The sequence below is a fragment of the Heterodontus francisci genome, chromosome 48 (genome assembly GCF_036365525.1).
Source record: "Heterodontus francisci isolate sHetFra1 chromosome 48, sHetFra1.hap1, whole genome shotgun sequence".
NCBI lineage: Eukaryota > Metazoa > Chordata > Chondrichthyes > Heterodontiformes > Heterodontidae > Heterodontus > Heterodontus francisci.
The window spans coordinates 492,262-515,229 of record NC_090418.1 but is presented as its reverse complement, the minus strand read 5'-3'; the positions used below and the strand labels follow the sequence as shown (position 1 = coordinate 515,229).

Here is a 22,968-nt window from a genome sequence, read left to right as displayed (position 1 = left end):
GGGGTAGGAGAAAATGGTGCTTTTATGCCTTATACATCCTCCTCCTACTTTAGCAATTTCACATTTCTATACCAGAAAACCTTGACATTACACACCAGCCCTATATTTAATGCAAATGTGTGTACTGAACCTCACAAGTCAGTCATGTAACTGGAGTGCTCACTGGCAAAGTTAAAAATATTACAACCAACTGAAGTCCAATATCAAAATAAATCTCCAGAAGTGTACATATATTTTCCCTTTGATTTATACAGTGCCATTCCCAATTGCAGGACATCCCAAAGCACTTCACAGTCAATCAAGCACTTTTGAAATGCAGTCACTATTATAAGGAATGAGATAATGACCAGATCATCTGTTTTAGGCATTGGTTGAGGGATAAGTGTGAGCCCGGACAGCAAGGAGAACACCCCTGCTCTTTTTCAAACAGCAGATTAGGACCTGGGTTTAATGTCTCATCTGAAAGACAGCACTTCTGACAGTACAGCACCGGACCTAAGTGTTAACTTGGAATTGCGCTCATGTCTTCGGAGTGGAACTTGAACCCACGACCTTCTGATCCGAGGCATGAGTGCAACCCACTGAGCCACAGTGACAATATTTTCCCTTTGTGACATGTGGCAATGTGTAACAGTTTAAATGAGTTGAAATCAGCAGGCAGATTGTGACTAAGTAAGAAAGAGACTAATGGAGAAATCTGGCTGCCCTGCCCCTCCCCAGTCTCCCTTCTCCCGGTGGACAGCACGGCTCAGTGCCTCCTCAATGTATCCCCTGTTCTAACCTGGTTTCTTTTCCAGTTTACTCAGTCAAGCTTTCTTCATCACATTACATCACATTTCCAGCGTTATAACAGTGACTATACTTCAAAAGTACTTCATTGGCTGTAAAGTACTTTGGGATGTCCTGAGGTTGTGAAAGGTGCTGCAGAAATGCAAGTCTTCCTTTTGATTTTCATTCCTTAGTGAAAGCAAGAAACCTACCTGCAGCCCATCCTTTAGCAGCTGGTAGCCAAACATTGATGGCAGGTCATCAAAGATCATGGTAGTGTTCGGGGTACTGTTGGTGTACTGTGAAAGGAAATAGATCCATTATTCCTGACTATTAATATTTTGCTTTTTTTCTTCTGTTCATGCTGGGCAATGGAGCTCTCTGATGCAGCGTCAACATCAAACATTTGTCAGAAGCACAGTAAAGATCTTCCTACTGTGGCAACCAACCTCAGAAAGAAAGAGTACATGACAAGAATTGTTGAAGATTACCGACAGGTTTTAGGACCGGAAAGGATTTTACATGGAAATACAATTTCCTTTAGGAGGCAGAAGGGCACACACCAATTAGCAGAGTGGGTGAATAGATGCAATACGCAGCAGAGAAATGTGAAGTAGTACGATGTGAAGAAATTTTTTTTTAAAGTAAAATATTAGAGGTATATCCTAAATAGTATGATGTTTAGCAGAGTGAAAGAGCAAAGAGATCTAGGGGTACAGAAATACTGATCTCAAAGGCTAAGAGCAAGACAGCAAAAACCATTAGAATTCCAAGTTATATACAGAGATATAGAATACAAACGTGAGAACGGGATGCTGAATTGGTACAAGACATTGTTTGGGCCACATAGGACATCGGAACAGGAGTAGGCCATTCAGTCCCTCGAGCATGTTCTGCTATTCAAATCATGACTGATCTGTATCCCAACTCCATCCACCCACCTGAATACACAAAAATCTATTGATCTCAGATTTGAAATTATTAAATGAGCTAGCAACTATTGCTTTTTGTGGGAGAGTGTTACACATTTCTACCACCCTTCGCGTCGTCACAATCTGAAAGCTAATCTGAAAGCTAAGACAGAGAAAGGATTTTCTGTGAACATTGAATACTGAAACTTGGTGTTTGAACTGAGTGCAGATTGCAAGTTACCTGTTTCCAAGCAGCTCACCAGGGAAATGACAGGAAGATTTATGACTGTCACATGACTTGATTGTGGGTTTTAGTTTCAGTTTTGCAGTGTGAAAAAGACCAGGCAGCTGGAAGCAGCTAGCAGTGAGCTGGCTGGGACCTGTGTTTGCAGCCCAGAGGAAAAAGATCTATTCTCTGAAAAAGGCTTGCCTCTCTTGTAAAAAGAAATTCTACATTTGTGGTGGTGGCTGTGGTCTGCCTGGAGAGAGGAAAAAAGACCCCTGGAGAGGAAAAGACCCAGGAAAAGAGTTGCTGCTCTCTGTGGAGAAAGGCTCCTTTGCTAAGAGGAAGCCCTGCATTTTAAAAGGTGGCAAATTCCTATTGCTGCCAGTCTCTGAAAAATCTCTGCCTCAGGAGTGATTCCTGTTGCCTCTTAGGTTTTGGGAGATCCTGAAAGCTCAAAAAAGCTTCTACTGCTAGACTGCTATTTCAAAACCCAAGTAGACCTGTTGTTATACCCTTTGCTGAAAGATCTGTGTGACACCTACTGCAGATGAAATTCCATGAATGCCTACCCATCACAGACTGTTCATCAATCTCGCCTGGAGACACTTTGAGTGGCATCCAACTATTTGACTCTGGGACACCTCACCAACCTGGAAATATCCTACCAGAACGTTACAACCCAGTTATTATATTATTCTTAAGAAATAGTTGTAACCTGAAAACATCCTTTTAAAATCCAGTTAACCGTTTTTTAAAATGTATGTGTGCGCGCGCGCGCATGAGGGTTAGATAGAATAAGAAGTTTGAAAAGAATCCTTTCACATATAGAGTTATCTCATTATTGTTTGATACTTAGTTTATTAATAAATAGTTAATTTTGTTGTTATTTAAAGAAACCTGGTTTGGTGTGCTTTATTCTGGGGGACAAATAGAGTGTTTAATTTGGCTATTTTTCCAGTAGGTGAGAAACATTACTAATATGCTATGACCTGTGGAGTAGTGGGACTGAATTAACAGTGCATTACCTTGGTCGTAATGACGTGAACAAGTGTTTCCTAACTTCTCACCTGAATGGCCTGACTCTAATTTTAAGGTTATGTTTCCTTGTCCTAGACTCCATCAGCAGAAGTTGTTTCTACCTTACTCTATCAATTCCTTGCAAAATGCTAAAAATCTCAATCAAATCAGCCTTTAACCTTTGATATTCCAGGGAAAGCAAGCCCAGTTTACATAACATTTCCTCATAACCTAACCCTTGGAGCCCTTTAACATTCTGCTGAAGTAGTATGTACAATTCTAGGCACTTATTTGGGAAGGATAGAGCCGTGGAAAAGAGACAGAAAAGATTCACTAGAATGAGGCCTGGATTTAGAGGCTAGTTTTGAAGAAATGCTTGGAGAAAAGAGAGAAGTTTAAGGATTACCTGATTAGAGGCTTTCAAAATAATGAAAACTTTTGAGAGTTTTAATAATGAAAGATCGTTTCCACTGATCACAAGGGGGCATAAACTCAGGACTGTCACAAGAACAAAGGCAGAGATTAAAAGAATCTTTTACACACACACACAGACAGAGGGTTATAAAATTATGGATTGCTTTACTATAAGTGGCTAGTGAGGCAACGACTATAACATCATTCAAAAGGGAATACAAAAGAAGTATTTGAAAATCAGGGAAAGGGACTTGGAGTAGACAGCTTCAGTTGAAGGGTTCAATTGCTGTAAGGCCACTGGGCAGTTTCTGTGCTGTAATTACTATGATTTTAAGTATCGCTGCTGTACCAAGTAGGATTAACTTTTTATCCAACCACCGTTACAGATGGGGACCGACAACACAGAACCAATCTAAAGCTGTATGGTCAGCGAAATTCACTGGGAAATGGGGTGCGACTCCCTCAAACCTTTCATTCTAGACTTCGTAATTGGCAAAAAGATGTTTCAGATCAATTAATCTGAAAATAATTCCAATTCTGGTTTTGGAAAAAGACAAACCTGTTTTAGAATCATCATCCATCGCTTTGCCCCAACTCTGGAAATTGGAAGGGTGCTTTGTGGGGGGATGCGGGTTTTCCTTTAACTATACTGAAATTACAACATAGTAACAGGCCTTTCAGCCTGGTCAGTCTATGTTGTTGTTTGAGCAATATCGTAATCCCCTATCCATATGGGATATCTTCCCATATCCCTTTTCTTTCAGCTACCTATCAAATCTGTTCTTAAATAACGAAATGTTCTCTGCTTCAATCACTAATTTTGCTAGAAGATTGTGAGGTTTTGAAATGTGCTATGTAAAAAACATTATCTTGTTCTTGATATAAGTCTTTTTACATTTAATCATCAATCAATGTCCCCTTGTCTAGACCCTTCAACTACTGGAAATGGTCATAATTTTAAACACTTGTATGAAATTACCAGACAATCTCAGGAACACAGATCCAATTTTTCAATGTACTTGAAAGCTGTGAACTGAATTCAATAAGTCTCGTAATTGGTGGGCACAAGAAAATATAAATGACCACGAAAGCAGACAGATTGTTGTGAAAACCCAACAGATTGACCAATGTCCTCCAGGGTAGGGAGCTCTTTCCATCCCTATCCATTCTGGCCTAAACCAGGCGACCCTAGTTCCACAATACATGAGTGACTTAAGCTCTTAGGGCAACTGGGAACGGGCAATAACTGCTGCTTCATCTATGCTGCCCACACCCTAAGAACAGATAAGACAACAAAAACCCCCTCTATTGCCTCAACAGTGTCGAGTCCAAATCTGCACATAGTTCTCTAAATATCGTCTTGCTAAGGACTAGTATAGATGTGTCATTACATCTTGACTTCAACAATCTTGCCATAAAATCCAGGGTTTTTTTTTTAAAGTGACCTTGTCCCTTTGAGTAACAGATTTTAATGCCTTCTGAACCTGAACCTCAAATCCTTCTGCTCTTCCATCTTACTCAGCCTTCCCCATTCAAACTGTAATTATTACGTTTATACTAAAAGTTACCATCCCACACCTAGTGCCATTGAATTCCAATTGCCACTTCTTTTCCCATTCCACCATCTTATAAATATCTCTCTGCAGCTTCCTTTGGCCCTCCGAATTACTTACTATGCCTCACATTTGACATCATGATTGATTACTGCAGCCTCTATCACTGCTCCTTGCTGAGGTCAACTGGCTTAGCACAGACCAGCGATTGAAGGTGTTTGGGGCCTTACTGTGCTGTATGGCTCAATACTACACCAAGCAGTGCATTCACTCACTGAGCTTCAGGTCAGCAGACCAGCATATAGCAAACATACGTCCCTCTTACCCAGAGATGATGTGGTGGGTGAGAGAAAACAGATTAAACTTCAAAATGTTTACTTTTTAAGCTAGACTTACTGCACACACATATCCCTCCACAGCTGGCACATCCATTAGGAGGATCGGTAAAACAAAGATGGCACAATATGGCACTGAATAGTACACACCCACAGGCATCTTGAGTTAGAGAATCTTGCACAGCACCTGCCCCAGAAAGCAAAAAAAACAGGTCAGTGTTAGATACTCAACAGTTCAACAGGGTGGAAACTTCAAACTCCCTCTGCTGACCTAAACAGAAAGCTGTGGCCACAGTGGTTCAGGTGAATAGTTCCCATCAGTACAAACAGCTGCTGCCACATCATCAGTGCTTGAATAGTACAACTCAACATTTCTTTCTCGTGACTAAACGACGACAGCAACCTTGCAGAAGGAAAAGGATTCATGCATATAGCCCCAGGAAATGTACTGTTCGATCAGCATCTATGGGATAAAATTGTAGTGTGAACCATTTCCATATAGTTCCTAGGTTTGTCTAGCCCATGAGCAGCAATGCCCCTTAAAATGCCAGTTATTTATGATCAAACTCATTGATCACTGGCTTTTCAAGAGGTTATGGTTCATAGAACACCTGTGCACTGCACCACAGCTTGTGGAACACAGCTGCGCACAACTGTTCGACATTTTTGACAGAACAGCAGTGTTGGACACTACCAAGGCTATAAAGAGGGAAGATAAGGAGAGTCAAGTAGGTTAAGTGATGCTAAGCTCCCCACCCATCCGCCCCACAAAGCCTGAACAGCCTGCAGTTGTGGCAGAATCCAAGCCAAGAGGGAATCCTGTTCTCGCCTGCTCCTTATTGGCAGCGCCACAGGAATAAAGAGCCTTTCATATTATTGGCCAGAGCTAAGGAGAGCGACCCAAGAATTTACTGAATTTACTTTTAAATTGACATGCCTCAGTTAGCTGCTGGCAAAGCGGCAAGTGCCATCACCTAATGGCCATGACACACTGGCCCAGTGCATGCACAATATTTACGCATGATGTCAACAAGCAACATCATATCATGCAAAGAGTAAACAGGGTTGAGGCATATACATGAGTGCATGTCCACAGGTCCCTGAAGGTGGCAGGACAGGTAGATAAAGTGGTGAAGGAGGCATATGGAATGCTTCCTTTATTGGCCAAGGTATAGAATACAAAAGCAGGAATGTAATGCTGGAATTGTATAAAACGCTGGTTAGGCCACAGTCGGAGTACTGCATACAGTTCTGGTCACATTACAGGAAGGACATAATTGCTCTAGGGAGAGTACAGAGGAGATTTACAAGAATGTTGCCAGGGGTTGAAAGTTGCAGCTATGAGGAAAGATTGGATAGGCTAGAGTTGTTTGCCTTAGAAGAGAGGAGGCTGGGGGGTGACTTAATTGAGGTGTACAAAATTATAGAGTAGACAGGAAGACCTGTTTCCCCTAGCAGAGATATCAATTAACAAGGGGCACAGATTTAAAGCGATTGGTAGAAGGATTAGAGGGGACATGAGGAAAGACTTTTTCACCCAGAGTGTGGTGGGTGTCTGGAATTCACTGCCCGGATCAGTGGTGGAGGCAGAAACCCTCAATTCATTTAAAAGGTACCTAAGTGAAGTGCTGTAACTGGCAAGGCTTCGGATCAGATGCTGGAAAGTGGGATTAGATTTGGCAGCTAGATTTTTCTGCCAGCACAGACACGATGGGCTGAATGGCCTCTTTCTGTACCCTAACTTTTCTATGGTTCTATGATAAACTCAACATAGAGGGGGTCAAGCCTAGATCGCACTGCTGGAACTGCAGCACTTTTACTAGTCACAATTAAGCTAGAAGCAGGGACCAAGACCCAGAAGGAAAATAATGGGCCTTTGATTCTAATGTCTATCTGGCCGAGTGTGGAAACCTGACCTGATTAATTCACTGACGCTCTCATTTGTGGAGAGCAAACAAAGACGAGAATTTGTGGGCGGAACAGTGGCGCAGTGGTTAGCACCGCAGCCTCACAGCTCCAGCAACCCGGGTTCAATTCTGTGTACTGCCTGTGTGGAGTTTGCAAGTTCCCCCTGTGTCTGCGTGGGTTTCCTCCGGGTGCTCCAGTTTCCTCCCACGTGCCAAAGACTTGCTGGTTGATAGGTTAATTGGCCATTATAAATTGCCCCTAGTATAGGTAGGTGGTAGAGAAATATAGGAACAGATGAGGATGTGGTAGGAATATGGGATTAGTGTAGGATTAATATAAATGGGTGGTTAATGGTCGGCACAGACTCGGTGGGCCGAAGGGCCTGTTTCAGTACTGTATCTCTAAATAAAATAAATAAATAAATAAATAAATAATATCAATGTCTTTAGAATCGTTGTGTGAATGACAAATTTACTAATAGACAGAGCGAGAAAAACACTAGCAGAAATCGCACACCCTTTACTGTCACTAAAGTAATGCATGGCAGAGAATCAGGGATTCACAGTGAGTGGGTAACAGCTGGAGCAAAGGAATTAGTTCAGATCTAGGGCAAGCACCGATCCTGAAGTGTACAATGCTCAGTTCAGACTGCACCTAGAGCAGGGTGTTTAGTTCTGGTTGCAGACAAACAAGCATGGGGACAGTGCTGAAAGTAACCTTGAAGCTGATCACCAGGGTCAGAGTCTGAGGTAAGAGTATAAACTGGAAAGACTTCAGCTCTTCAGCCTGGAATGGAAGCACGCAAGAGGTGACCTCAGAGGGTTAGAGAGTGAATGCTGTGGAAGAGGTTCATCTAGAATTCTATTTCAAATTAAACTCAGAGCTAGACAAGGGGTCACAGGTTCAAATTAATAAAAGGCAGGAAGTCCTTCATACAAAATGATCAATGCTTAAAATGAATCCCAGACCCTGGAATGATTTCAAATGAATTTGATGCAGCAATATGGAATCGTCCTATAGAGATGAACTAAGATGGTCGGAGTGGGCTTCCTTATCATTAAATATTTTATGATGCTGTGTGAATACAGGAATTGTTCTCCACGGAATTACAGAACCACTGTGGCACCAGCTCCCAGGAATTCCAGACATGCTTTTTTTCTTCATAGAATTATAGAATGATACAGCACATAAGGAGGCCATTCGACCCATCGTGCCCGTGCCAGCTCTATGTAAAGGACCCCTCCCCTGCTCTTTCCCCATAGCCTTGCAAATTTTCCTCCTTCATGTAGTTATCTGAATCCCTTTTGAAAGTTACTATTGAATCTGCTTCCACTGCCCTTTCAGGCAGTGCATTCTAGATCACAACAACTTGTTGCATGAAACCTTTTTCCCCTCATGTCGCCTTTGGTTCTTTTGTAAATTATCTTAAATCTGTGTCCTCTAGTTAATGACCCTCCTGCCACTGGAAACAGTTTCTTCTTATTTAATCTATCAAAACCTTTCATGATTTTGAACACCTTGGTCAAATCTCCACATAACCTTCTCTGCGCTGAAGAGAATACCTCCAGATAACTCAAGTCTTTTATCCCTGGTACCATTCTAGTAAATCTCTACTACACCCTCTCAGAGGACTTAACATCCTTCCTAAAGTGTGGTGTCCAGAATTGGTGAAAATATTCCATCTGGAGCCTAACCAGTGCTTTATAAAGGTTTAGCATAACGTCCTTCCTTTTGTACTCTATGCCTATGTAAAGCCCAGGATCCCACGTGCCTTTTTCTTTGAAAAAAACAGCCTTCTCAACTTGCCCTGCCACCTTCAAAGACTTGTCTACACCTCGCACTCACTCACCACCACCACCCCCCATCCCAGGTCTATTAAATTCCATCTGCCACTTGTCTGCCCATCCTGCTAACCTATCTATGTCCTGTTGCAGTCGACTGGTATCATCCTCACTGTGTCACACTTCCACAGGTTTGATATCATTGGCAAATTTTGAAATTTTTATCTGTATTCCAATATCCAAGGTATTTATTTATAGATATAAAAATATATATAAAAATTCAAATAAAGCAGAGGTCCTACTAGTGAACTTTGGGGAAACACCACTGTCCACCATTCTCCAGTCTGAAAAACAACCATTTACCATGACTCCCTGTTATCTGTCCTGAAGCCAGTTCTATTTTTAATTCAAGCTGCCACCAACTCTCCTACTCCATGAGCCTCAATTTTGTTAACCAGCCTTTTACGTGGTACTTCGTCGAAGACTTTCTTAAAATCCATATAGACAGCAACCATTGATTTCCTTTCATCAACCTTTTCAAAGCAAAACAGCACAATTAACTCAAACCTCTCCAAGTGCCAGTTGCTTTTTTCCTCCTAGTTACAGTTTCTAAAACCTTACCCATCACAGATGTTAAACTGACCAACCTGTAGTTACTAGGAATGTCCTTACACCTTTTCTTGAATAAGGGTGTCACGTTTGCCAATCTCCAAACCTCTGGCACCCCTCTGTATCTAGTGAAGACTGGAAGATTACGGCAAGCCCCTCCATTATCACCTCTCCCACTTCCTTTAGCAACCCGAGATACAAGCCATCCCGACCAGGTGATTTACCTACTCTTAAGCAGAGCCAGCCTTTCCATTACATCCTGCCTAGCAATTTTCACCCCACTCATTACCTCTTCCATCTCTGCTTCCACTGATATTTTATCGACACCTTCTTCCTTAGTAAACATCGATACAAAGTACTCATTAAGTATTCTTGCCTTGCCCTGCACGTCTAAGTATCACCCTCTTTGTTCTTAATAGGAGGCACCCCACTTATTATTTACACGCCAGTGGAAGATTTTTGAGTTCCCTTTTTTGTTAACAGTTACGGCTTCAGTGAGATCGTTAATATGAAAAATATTTGAACCTTCAGACCAATTTCAAGAATTACACAAGATTTCATGTTTTAAGACTATTATAACTAAACTAAAAGAAATCCCCAATTAACTGAATAGTACTTTGTAAGTAGCTGACACCGCAAATTACAAAGAAAGGTATTTTCTTCACTTATTAAAAGACTCAAAAACTTACACCACACTTATACATCACAGTCCTTTTTGATGGCAATAGCCTTTGTGGTTAAACTCCTTCCAGTTGCAATGGGTTGGATCTCCCAGACCTTTCCAACAATCAATGTCCTCTTAGCTCACTTCCGACCTGGACATCAGTGAACAAGACATTTCCTGGTGATCCTGCTGGTTTTCTATTTCTCCACAAGCTTCAACTTTCGAAACAGATTCATGTCTTTGCAACCTTTTGTTGTATCCAGCTTCTGAAAGCAGATGTTCCCTCTCTCTCGAGATGCCACTGCTGGTTGTCTTCCTCTCTTACAGCCTGCAGTGAGGCTGCAACCGCTGAGTTCTCTTCTTACAGCCTGTGTGCCTTCAGAAAGTCTGTTAAATTTATCCAGCTTACTGTTCCAATATGAAGAGTCCAGAAGTCTTTCACAGAGGCACCTGGGTCTTCCATTGTTCTCAGATGTTAACAGTTGTCTGGTACATTTGCATCTTCCAAATTACTGACTCTTTGTTTTACAACCCAAAAGTCTGGGAAGTCAAAACCTGTTGTCCTTCAGCTGTGCTAACACAGGGCTTAGTGAGAGAGAGGAACTGAAGGAAATCAATCTTAGTAGAGAGATGGTGTTGAAGAAATTGATGGGATTGAAGGCCGATAAATCCCCAGGGCCTGATAGTATGCAACCCAGAGTACTTAAGGAAGTGGCCCTAGAAACAGTGGATGCATTGGTGGTCATCTTCCAAGATTCTATAGACTCTGGAGCAGTTCCTACAGATTAGAGAGTAGCTAATGTAACTCCACTATTTAAAAAGGGAGGTAGAGAGAAAGCAGGGAGTTATAGACCAGTCACCCTGACGTCAGTAGCGGGGAAAATTCTAGAGTCCATTATCAAAGATTTGATAGCAGAGCACTTAGAGAACAGTGGTAGAATCGGGCAAAGTCAGCATGGATTTACGAAAGGGGAATCATGCTCGACAAATCGACTAGAATTCTTCTAGGATGTAACTAGTAGAGTTGATGAGGGGAAGCCAGTGGATGTGGTTCATTTGGACTTTCAGAAGGCTTTCTACAAAGTCCCACATTTGAGATTAGCATGTAAAATTAAAGCGCACGGGATTGGGGGTAGTGTATTGTGATGGACAGAAAATTGGCTGGCGGACAGGAAACAAAGAGTCGGGATAAATGGGTCTTTTTCCGAATGGCAGGCAGTGACTAGTGGGGTACCGCAGAGATCGGTGCTAGGACCCCAGCTATTCACAATACACATTAATGATTTAGATGTGGGAACTAAATGCAATATCTCCAAATTTGCAGATGACACAAAACTGGGTGGGAGGGTGAGTTGTGAGGTGGATGCAGAGAGGCTTCAGGGTGATTTGGACAAGTTGAGTGAGTGGGCTAATGCATGGCAGATTAGTATAATGTGGATAAATGTGAAGTTATCCACTTTGGTAGCAAAAACAGGAAGGCAGATTAATATCTGAACGGCTATAAACTGAAAGGGGGGAATATGCAGCGAGACCTGCAGTCACTGAAGGTAAGCATGCAGGTGCGACAGGCAGTAAGTTGGCCTTCATAGTGAGAGGATTAGAGTACAGGAGCAGGGATGTCTTGCTGCAATTATACAGGGCCTTGGTGAGGCCACACCTGGAATATTGTGTGCATGTTCTTGCTATAGAGAGAGTGCAGCGAAGGTTTACCAGACTGATTCCTGGGATGGCGGGACTGATGTATGAGGAGTGATTGAGTCGGTTAGGATTATATTCGCTGGAGTTCAGAAGAGCGAAGGGTGGTGGGGGGGGGGGGGGGTGGAATCTCATAGAAACCTATAAAATTCTAACAGGACTTGACAGGGTAGATGCAGGAAGCATGTTCCCGATGGTGGGGGAGTCCAGAACCAGGGGCCATAGTCTAAGGATACAGGGTAAATAAACCTTTCAGGACTGAGATGAGGAGAAATGTCTTCACCCACAGTGTGGTAAGCCTATGGAATTCACAACCACAGAAAGCAGTTGAGGCCAAAACGTTGTATGTTTTCAAGAAGGAGTTAGATATAGCTCTTGGGTCTAAAGGGATCAAAGGGTATGGGGCGAAAGCAGGAACAGGCTACTGAGTTGGATGATCAACCATGATCATAATGAATGGCGGAGCAGACTCGAAGGGCCGAATGGCCTACTCCTGCTCCTATTTTCTATGTTTCTCTGTTGGCCCTGCAGTCTCCGTTTTTCAAAATAAAGTCTTTGATCTGTGTTCTCTGTTGGTAACCACACCTTCTGTCTTGTCCTTTTGCAGAGTGGATGTGAGGTCACCTGATCCTCCAGACTCCAACTTGAACTATTAAAAATCACAATTTTTGAAACATAATCATGTTACAAAATCCAGCTTTCATAACAAAACTGCCATTCTATTCTCATATTCTCTCTTTACTCGTCTTATTTCCTTTTCACTTCTCCTCTCAATTTGGCCTGGTTCTTGCTAGAAGAATTCACCTGACATGCATCATACATCCGCTTTTCTTGTTTCATCATATTCCTGATCTCCCTGGTCATCCAAGGAGCCCTGGATTATAGTTCCCTTACTTTTTTCCCTTGTTGGAATGAACCTAGCCTGTACCTGAAACATCTACTCCTTAAAGATCATACGTTGTTTCATTATAGTTATCCCTGTCAATCTTTGGTTCCATTTTACTCTGGCCAGACCCCCTATCATTCCATTGAAGTTAGCCCTCTTCAAACTTAGATGTTCTACTTTAGATTGCTCCTTGATCTTCTCCATTATTAATCTAAACCTTATGATACAATGATCACTCTTACCCAAGTGCTCCCCCAGAGACAGAGACACTCAGTCCACCTCATTCCCCAGCACCAGACCTTGCAATGCCTCCTTCCTAGTTAGGCCGAGAACATATGGGACAAGAAAGTTTTCCTGAGCACATTTCAGAAATTTCTCCTCATCCTTGCCCTTTATTCTAACGTTATCCCAATTGATATTTGTGTAATTAAAGTCCCCCAATATCACCAACTTAACAGTTCTTGCATATCTTTATGATTTCCCTGCAGATTTGTTCCTCTATATCTCTCTCACTATTTGGAGGCTTATAGAATACCCCCAGTAGCGTGATTATATCCTTTTTGCTTCTCAACTCTTACCAAATGGATTCTGTCTTTGCCTCAAGACATCCTCTCTTTCCACCACTACATGGTTGATCAAGTGCCACATAATAGATTAGTAAAGTGGAACAGTTCAGTCATCCACCAGTATAACTGAAACCAATATCTCTTGCAGCTAACAACTTAGTCACCACTCCCTTAATCCTGCATTCTCCAACACTGATAACATTCAACCAACTTCCACATCAATGACTTACTCAATGCAGATTCATAAATTGCTGTACAACCCTCTGCAGAGCAATGCGCCAAAAGGGATGAAGGTTTTAACGTACACCCAAACACAATCATTTTCAAGCAGATGTCTGAAAATCTGAGGACAGCCATACCCCCCTACCTCAACACTAATAAAGGAAGCTAAAGGCAATCTTCAAATTCAGAGAATACAATCTCGCTTTAACAGGTGCATTCAACCTTTAAATAGTGGTCTTCCCCTAGAAATAGCACATTTCCAAACGAATTAAAAAAAAATTCTAACAGGCAGTTAAAATAAAATTGATCAGTCATCCCTTTGTTTCCGATTTCCTGCTTTGGACTCCCATGCACCAATGTCACTGCCTGGTGAAACTGACCCCTATAATTTGAAGAAATTGACTAAGTAAAGCACTTCAAAAACAGAAATAGGCTATTTTTCCCAATAGGTCTATGCTTGTGTTTATACTCCACATGAACCTCCACCCACTTTTCTTTATCTAACGCCATCAGAATATCCTTCTATCCCTTTCTCCATCACTTGTTTACCTAGCTTCCTCTTAAATATTTCTATACCATTTGCCTCAACTACTCCTTGTGGTGGCAGTTTTCACATTCTAACCACTCACTAGATAAAGAAGCTTCTCGTGAATTTCCGACTGGATTTGTTAATAACTATCATATCTTTATGTCCTCTAGTTTTGCTGTCTTCCCGCACAGCCCATAAAAGTGGAAACATCTCTCTATCTACCCTATCAAACCCTTTCATTACCTTAAAGACCTCTATCAGGTCACCCTCAGCCTTCCCTCATCTAAAGAAAAGAGCCCCAGCCTGTTCAGTCTTTCCCAATAGTCATTACATAGAATGTACAGCAGAGAAATAGGCCATTCTCCCAATAGTCAGTGCTGGTGTTTATACCCAACACCAGATTCCTCCCATTCCAATTGCCTCATTTCAGCCTTTCAGCATATCTTACTATTCCATCTCCTCTCATGCACTCATCTAGCTTCCTTTTGAAAGCAACTAAGTTACTTGCCACAACCACTTCATTTGGTAAAGTTCCATTGATCTAACCACTCAGTGAAGAAATATCATCCTATTGGATTTATTAGCAACTGTCTTGCATTTATGACCTCTAATTTTAGATTCTCCCACAAGGGGTAACATTCTCTCCACATCTATCCTGGTCAACCCATTCATAATTTTAATGACTGCTATGACCCCTCCAGGTCTTTTTTTCTACTTCTTCAATCTTTCCCAATAGTTATAAACTCTCAGTTCTAGTACCATCCTTGTAAATCGTTTTCATATCATGGAGACCAGAACAGCGTACAGTATTCTAGGTGTGGCCTGACTAAGGTCCTATACAAGTTTAACAAAACTTCACTATTTTTGAATTCTATACCTCCAGAAATAAATGGGAAAATGGCACACTGACACGAAACACAAAAGTCCAAGTGTATCAAGCCTGTGTCCTCAGTAGCTTGCTCTACGGCAGCGAGGCCTGGACAACGTATGTCAGCCAAAAGCGACGTCTCAATTCATTCCATCTTTGCTGCCTCCGGAGAATCCTTGGCATCAGGTGGCAGGACCATATCCCCAATGCAGAGGTCCTCGAGGTGGCCAACATCCCCAGCATATACACCCTACTGAGCCAGCGGCACTTGAGATGGCTTGGCCATGTGAGCTGCATGGAAGATGGCAGGATCCCCAAGGACGCATTGTACAGCGAGCTCGTCACTGGTATCAGACCCACCGGCCGTCCATGTCTCCGCTTTAAAGACGTCTGCAAATGCGACATGAAGTCCTATGACACTGACCACAAGTTGTGGGAGTCAGTTGCCAGTGATCGCCAGAGCTGACAGAGAGCCATAAAGGCGGGGCTAAAGAGTGGCGAGTCGAAGAGACTTAGCAGTTGGCAGGAAAAAAGACAGAAGTGCAAGGGGAGAGCCAACTGTGTAACAGCCCCGACAATCAATTTTATTTGCAGCGCCTGTGAAGAGTCTGTCACTCTAGAATTGGCCTATAGCCACTCCAGGCACTGCTTCACAAACCACTGACCACCTCTAGGCGCTTACCCATTGTCTCTTGAAACAAGGAGGTCAAAGAAGAAGATTCCTAGATCACTTTGCTCTTCAATTCCAGTTTCTTATTTTATAAGGCATAAGTGATGTTTCTATTTTTCTTACTGAAGTGCATCACCTCACATTTATCTGTGTTAAGTTTATTTACAACTTAACTGCCCAGCCTGCAAGTTTTTAAAATGCCTTCTTGTATTATGCCCAAATCCAATCATTAACATAAATTATGGAATGTGGTCTCAGCACTGAACCTTGTGGAACATCACTTTCTACCTTTTTCCAATCTGAATAACTAACCTTTACCTTTCTGCTTTCAGTTTTTAGCCAATTTGCTATACACTCAGCAATCTGTTCCCTGGCTATTGCCTCAATTAGCTAACTTGTTTTTGACTTTTAGTGGAATACATTTCTCTTGAACTCTACTGGTTACATTTAAAGATTTCACACTGTTTTCCTATCTCTTTGCTTTAAGAATTTTTCCCAGTTCACCTGCTTTAGTTCCACCTGATCTTGAACCCTACTATGTTGTGATCACTACTACCAAGATGTTCTACATTTCTACATTTGTTCTGGTTCATCAACGATTAAAAGATCCAGCAGTGATTCTTTTCTTGTTTGCCATATCACATACTGAGTGACAAAAAATTCCTAGATACACTGTAAAAACTCAACTCCCTTTTCTCCTTTCGCTATTTCTTCCTGCCAGTTTATCTGGGGTAGTTGAAATCTCCCACAATCATTATTCCATTCCTGCTAATCACTTGGGACTTTTGCCTACATATTACTTCTTCCAATTCCCTTCCACTATTGATACTGTATAATAACCCCCTATTAGGGTGATGGATCCCCTAGAAACATGAAAATAAGAGTAGGCCATGTAAGACCTTGAGCCTGTTTTGCCATTCAATGAGATCCTGGATCAACAGCCTAACTCCAAAAACCCGCCTTTGGCCCACATCCCTTAATGTCTTTGGTTAACAGAAATCTATCAATCTCAGTTTGAAAGTTAACAATTGATCTAGCATCAATTGCCGTTTGTGGAGAGAGTTCCAAACTTCTACCACCCTTTGTGTGTAGAAGTGTTTCCTAATTTCAATCCTGAAAGGTCTGGCTCTAATTTTTAGACTATGTCCCCTAGTTCCAGACTCCCCAACCATGGAAATAGTTTCTATCTACCCTATCTGCTCCCCTTAATATCTTGAAAACTTTGATCAAATCACCCCCTATCCTAATAAATTCCAGGGAATACAACCCAGTTTGTATTATCACTCTTCGTAATAGTGGCTGGCCTCCAACCCATTCTGCGCTCCCTCCAAGGCCAGTATATCCAGAACTGCTCAGTTCTCCAGGTCTGGGTTAATGTGGGCTTTGTATAGTTCAAGATTGACTTCTAACCTGGTTCCCTTTTTGTGCTTTAACTCAATCCATATGGATTCTGTATCTATCTTGATGCTAGTACACTTTTCTCTACTGCCATTATGCTATCGTTAACTAGTACCGTTACTATGCATCCCCTCTGTCCTTCCCAAATGTGTTATATCCTGCAATATTTAGTTGTCAATCCTGTTCCTTATGTAGCCATGTTTCAGTTATCCTTATGACATCCAAATCCTCGCTACAAATTGTCTCAATTTTATCCATTTTATTATAACCTCTTAGTTACGGTATCAACCTTATGAGTCTTTTATTGCACATGCTCCAACATCATTTAAGACATGAGGAGGTGTAGCTGTACTTTAGCCAGGATTCTCAGGTTATGTTGAAAACCCACAAACCTTAAGGTTTAGGACATGATGAAACTCATTTGATTAATCTCTGGCTGGTGTCTCAGAGGCTACCATCGATTAAGCGTTCTGTCTCAGTGCACATCTGCAATCCATGTATAATGGCTGTGAAATGTCCTCACTTACATGTACCTCAGACTTCCTACTTTTCTGTGGTCTGGCTGGTGCCTGGTACGGCACTGTTGGTGCATAGATGCTAACTTCACTAAGGAATTTTCACTTTTCATAAAAATATTCAATCACAACACTGGCCATATCCTATAACATCTTAACCTGCCAGCCAGTCCCTCAACATTACCCAATGAGATGCTTTATGCTTTCACAATTAGTAGTCTGACAGGTAGTGGAGAGACTTTCCTGCTGAGCAAATGCAGCAGTAAATCAAATACAAGCTCAACACAATTTTTTTTACAATTATATTAAAAGAAAAAGGATAACCAAAGATAGGGTGGTCTCTTTAAAAACAGATGTGGGTAATATTGCAAATGAAAATAAGGAAATGGCAGATGCAACCTTCACAGTAGAGGAAGAGGATAATATACCTGACATTACAGGAAACTAACAGTCAATCAGGACTGGAATTTATTAACGTTAACATAAACATAGTTTTAGAAAAATTAATGGCACTAAAGATGACAAATACCCAGAACTTATTGGGTTCCACCCCAGGATTTTAAAGGAAGTATATGAGGAAATTGCAGATACTTTACCCATAACCTTCCAAAGTGCTCTTGATTCAGATATTGTCCCTTTAGATTGGAAAACTGCAAACGTAACTCCATTATTTAAGAAAGGAGAGAGAGAGAGAGAGAGAAACCAGGAAATTATAGAGCAGTTAGTCTAACATCTGTAGTGGGAAAGTTACTGGAATCTATAATTAAGGACAGAACGACTGAGCACTTATAGAAATTTGAGCTGATTACAGACAGACAATATGGATTTGTAAAGGGTAGGCCATGCCCCATCTTTGGGGAAGTAATTAAAGTAGCAGCCCAGGAAATGTCAATGGATGTAGTTTATATGGACTACCAGAAGGCCTCCAATAAGATTCCACATAAGGGAACACAACCTAAAATTAAAGCTCATGAAACTGAAGGCAAATTATTGATTTGTTTAGATGGTAGAGAACAGGGAGTAGGATAGTGTGCATGTACTCGAATTGGAAGGAACTGACAATGTTCTCTGTACACATGCTGACAGTTTCCAGCATTTTCTGTCCTTGTATCCTGGTGAATACATGTGGTATGTTCTTTATGCTTTTAGTGTCCTTCTATTAATGGGGCATCCAAAATTGTATATAGTACTTTATTTATGATCTAACCAATATTTTGTACAAATGTATCATTACTCTTTCCTCCTGTATCCAATGCTCCCCATTTATAAAACCAAAACATTCCACTGGTCTTATTTTAAAAATGGCTTTATCTACCTGCAACCATATTTTCATCTCAAAAATCTTTCAGGCACATTATAATACACTGGATGCCAGTTACTATGATACATTTTTTGGAAGATGTGATAATGTGCAACATAAATGCAAAAGAAGTTGACAACAAATGTGTCAAACAACAAGATGTGTTTGGGACACAAAATGATTTAAAGATAAGGTGGATATGTGGAGTCAATCAAAAAAAAAAATTGGTTCACCTTAATTATCTTGTTCAGAACATTCTTATGAACTTGTGCTTGGATTTGGATCCATATCACCGTTCATGTGCTTTAAAACTGGTTTAATTTATGCAGAGAACAAAGAGCAGTACAGCACAGGAACAGGCCATTCGGCCCTCTAAGCCTGCGCCGAGCTTGATGCCTGTCTAAACTAAAGCCTTCTGCACCTCCGGGGTCCGTATCCCTCTATTCCCATCCTATTCATGTATTTGTCAAGATGCCTCTTAAACGTCGCTATCGTACCTACTTCCACCACCTCCCCCGGCAGCAAGTTCCAGGCACTCACCACACTCTGTGTAAAGAACTTGCCTCGCACATCCCCACTAAACTTTGCCCCTTGCACCTTAAACTTATGTCCCCTAGTAACTGACTCTTCCACCCTGGGAAAAAGCTTCTGACTATCCACTCTGTCCATGCCACTCATAACTTTGTAAACCTCTCTCATGCCACCCCTCCACCTTTGTCGTTCCAGTGAAAACAATCCGAGTTTATCCAACCTCTCCTCATAGCTAATGCCCTCCAGACCAGGCAACATCCTGGTAAACCTCTTCTGTACCCTCTCCAAAGCCTCCACGTCCTTCTGGTAGTGTGGCGACCAGAATTGCACACAATATTCTAAGTATGGCTGAACTAAGGTTCTGTACAGCTGCAGCATGACTTGTCAATTTTTATACTCTATGCCCCGACCGATGAAGGCAAGCATGCCGTATGCTTTCTTGACTACCTTATCCACCTGCGTTACCACTTTCAGTGACCTGTGGACCTGTACGCTCAGATCTCTCTGCCTGTCAATACTCCTAAGGTTCTGCCATTTACTGTATACTTCCCACCTGCATTAGATCTTCCAAAATGCATTACCTCACATTTGTCCGGATTAAACTCCATCTGCCATTTCTCCGCCCAAGTCTCCAACCGATCTATATCCTGCTGTATCCTCTGACAATCCTCATCACTATCCGCAACTCCACCAACCTTTGTGTCGTCCGCAAACTTACGAATCAGACCAGCTACATTTTCCTCCAAATCATTTATATATACTACAAACAGCAAAGGTCCCAGCACTGATCCCTGCGGGACACCACTAGTCACATCCCTCCATTCAGAAAAGCACCCTTCCACTGCTACCCTCTGTCTTCCATGACCGAGCCAGTTCTGTATCCATCATGCCAGCTCACCTCTGATCCCATGTGACTTCACCTTTTGTACCAGTCTGCCATGAGGGACCTTGTCAAAGGCTTTACTGAAGTCCATATAGACAACATCCACCGCCCTTCCTTCATCAATCATCTTTGTCACTTCCTCAAAAAACTCAGTCAAGTTAGTGAGACACGACCTCCCCTTCACAAAACCATGCTGCATCTCGCTAATAAGTTCATTTGTTTCCAAATGGGAGTAAATCCTGTCCCGAAGAATCCTCTCTATTAATTTCCCTACCACTGACATAAGGCTCACCGGCTACCACTGACATAAGGCTCACCGGCCTATAATTTCCTGGATTATCCTTGCTACCCTTCTTAAACAAAGGAACAACATTGGCTATTCTCCAGTCCTCTGGGACCTCACCTGTAGCCAATGAGGATACAAAGATTTCTGTCAAGGCCCCAGCAATTTCTTCCCTTGCCTCCCTTAGTATTCTGGGGTAGATCCCATCAGGCCCTGGGGACTTATCTACCTTAATGCTTTGCAAGACGCCCAACACCTCCTCCTTTTTGATAACGACATGACCCAGACGATCTGCACTCCCTTCCCTAAACTCATCATCCACCAAGTCCTTCTCTTTGGTGAATACTGATGCAAAGTACTCATTTAGTACCTCGCCCGTTTCCTCTGACTCCACGCATAGATTCCCTCCTCTGTCCTTGAGTGGGCCAACCCTTTCCCTGGTTACCCTCTTGCTCTTTATATACGTATAAAAAGCCTTAGAATAATTGTTAATTATTTTGCAGTGATTTTGATGTTTTGGATGAATTTCTGCCTTCCCCTCCAGCATGACAGAAGCAAAAACACTATGTAATCTGGTGAGCAATCAAAACAGGTTTGTTAACACGAGCTTCCCTCCAGGCTTTTCTGATACACATGCGACTTTAAGCAACTCAGCGCTCAAACATATTACAATTAATCAAATTCTTTTACAGCTTCCCTACACTGCGGGTTCTCAGTGTTTTTGTAATATCACTAGTGCCTGCAATCAAGTGGCAAAACACTTTAAACTAACTGCTTTTCCTGTTCTAAATCCTTCCTAAATACCATGATATTTTAATGCTGTCACAAGTCTTAAAAAAACACCAGTGCCAGATAACGTATAAAACAAATTCTGAAGATAGTAGAGGATTAATAAGCTGTCATTCAACCAATGCAGGGCACTTCCATTCCTAACTTAACTGTCTGTTTGTATATTAATTATGGTTGAAAAATCCCTGGTGACTCTCTGGTACAAAACACATGATCATTCAGATCACACATAACGCCTTCCCCCACCATGAATGTTTTTCTTAATACTCCAGAGCAAACATTTAACACAAATATCAAGAAGTTTAGGGCTTCCAATGATTGCACGGTTAAATGCATCATTCACTGTGGTACTGAGTCAACCATTCAGATCAGAGTGGTGCCAGGTTCAAACCATGGTCTATGCAAAGTTACTGAGTTTCAACCAGGATGGTACTAAGAGCACCATAATTAGCTTCAGCACCCCTGGGTTACAGGAGGAGGAAATCCACCAAGGTTCCTGTTCCTCCATCTAGTGAAGGGGTGAAGTACCATTGGGTGCCTAGCATGAGTCAATACCTTCAGGAGAGAAAAAGAAATAAGAAAATTATTTTTTTTAAAGTTCTTTTTAGCAGCAAGGCTCATTTATAGAAAATATGCATTTCTGAGGAGAACATTTCACTCATTTAATTGAGGGATGGCAGTGCCGGGAAATGAAATAATTAACATTTCAGTAACCAAGCATCGAGAACTAGTTTTAGTTTAGTTTAGTGATACAGCACTGAAACAGGCCCTTCGGCCCACCGAGTCTGTGCCGACCCATTTATACTAATCCTACACTAATCCCATATTCCTACCACATCCCCACCTGTCCCTATATTTCCCTACCACTTACCTATACTAGGGGCAATTTATAATGGCCAATTTACCTACCAACCTGCAAGTCTTTTGGCTTGTGGGAGGAAACAGGAGCACCCGGAGAAAACCCACGCAGACACAGGGAGAACTTGCAAACTCCACACAGGCAGTACCCAGAATTGAACCCGGGTCGCTGGAGCTGTGAGGCTGCGGTGCTAACCTCCGCGCCACTGTGCCGCCCAGCTGACTCCCAGATTGAGGTTAGATGCAGAGTAAAGGTCTCTCAAGTGTATGCCCAGCTTCCTTATGGCTACTCTGGTTAAGAGAATAGGTACTTAAGTCATAGTCATTTCAGTCCCCAGCAACAATGCTACAATTGGTTTGAGAGAGTAGAGAATAGTTACTGATCAGTATGCAGTAGCTCCTGCAGAACATATCTGGGTGGGAATGTTAACAACTGACATTTTTATAGAGTAGAATTTAGTTAAATGAAACATCTTAAGAGTGCTTTAGAAAGCGAAAGGTTCATATGAAGCAGAGAAAGGGAAAAGAGGAGCTGAGCATGGGTGCAAAAGCAGAAGTAGAAGGGTTTTCAAGAGGTTTGAGAAAGTAGGAGTGAGGTGGGACAGGACATACCCAGGGATGGTGATGGCAGTGTCTGGTACATTGTCTGTAAGGTATGATTCCGTGAGTATGACTATGTCAGGCTGTGGCTTGACTAGTCTGTGGGACAGCTCTCCCAACTTTGGCACAAGCCCCCAGATGTTAGTAAGGAGGACTTTGCAGGGTCGACAGAGCTGGGTTTGCCTTTGT

At 42.0% G+C, this 22,968-nt stretch overlaps 1 protein-coding gene across 4 annotated transcripts in view; it reads right to left on the bottom strand.

Moving 5' to 3' along the window:
* Positions 1 to 22,968, bottom strand: part of LOC137357381 (E3 ubiquitin-protein ligase RNF167-like) — a 167,686-nt gene that overhangs the window by 108,498 nt on the left and 36,220 nt on the right. For 3 of the 4 annotated variants that reach the window (XM_068023681.1, XM_068023683.1, XM_068023684.1), the window contains exons 2-3: positions 5,286 to 5,411; positions 981 to 1,067 (exon numbers count right to left, since the gene is read on the bottom strand). In XM_068023681.1, coding sequence (XP_067879782.1) covers positions 981 to 1,067; positions 5,286 to 5,384 — 186 coding nt within the window. In that variant the 5' untranslated portion in view covers positions 5,385 to 5,411. Of the gene's footprint in view, positions 1 to 980; positions 1,068 to 5,285; positions 5,412 to 10,211; positions 11,950 to 22,968 lie in introns of those variants that run through there. The other variant, XM_068023682.1, reaches the window with a different exon arrangement.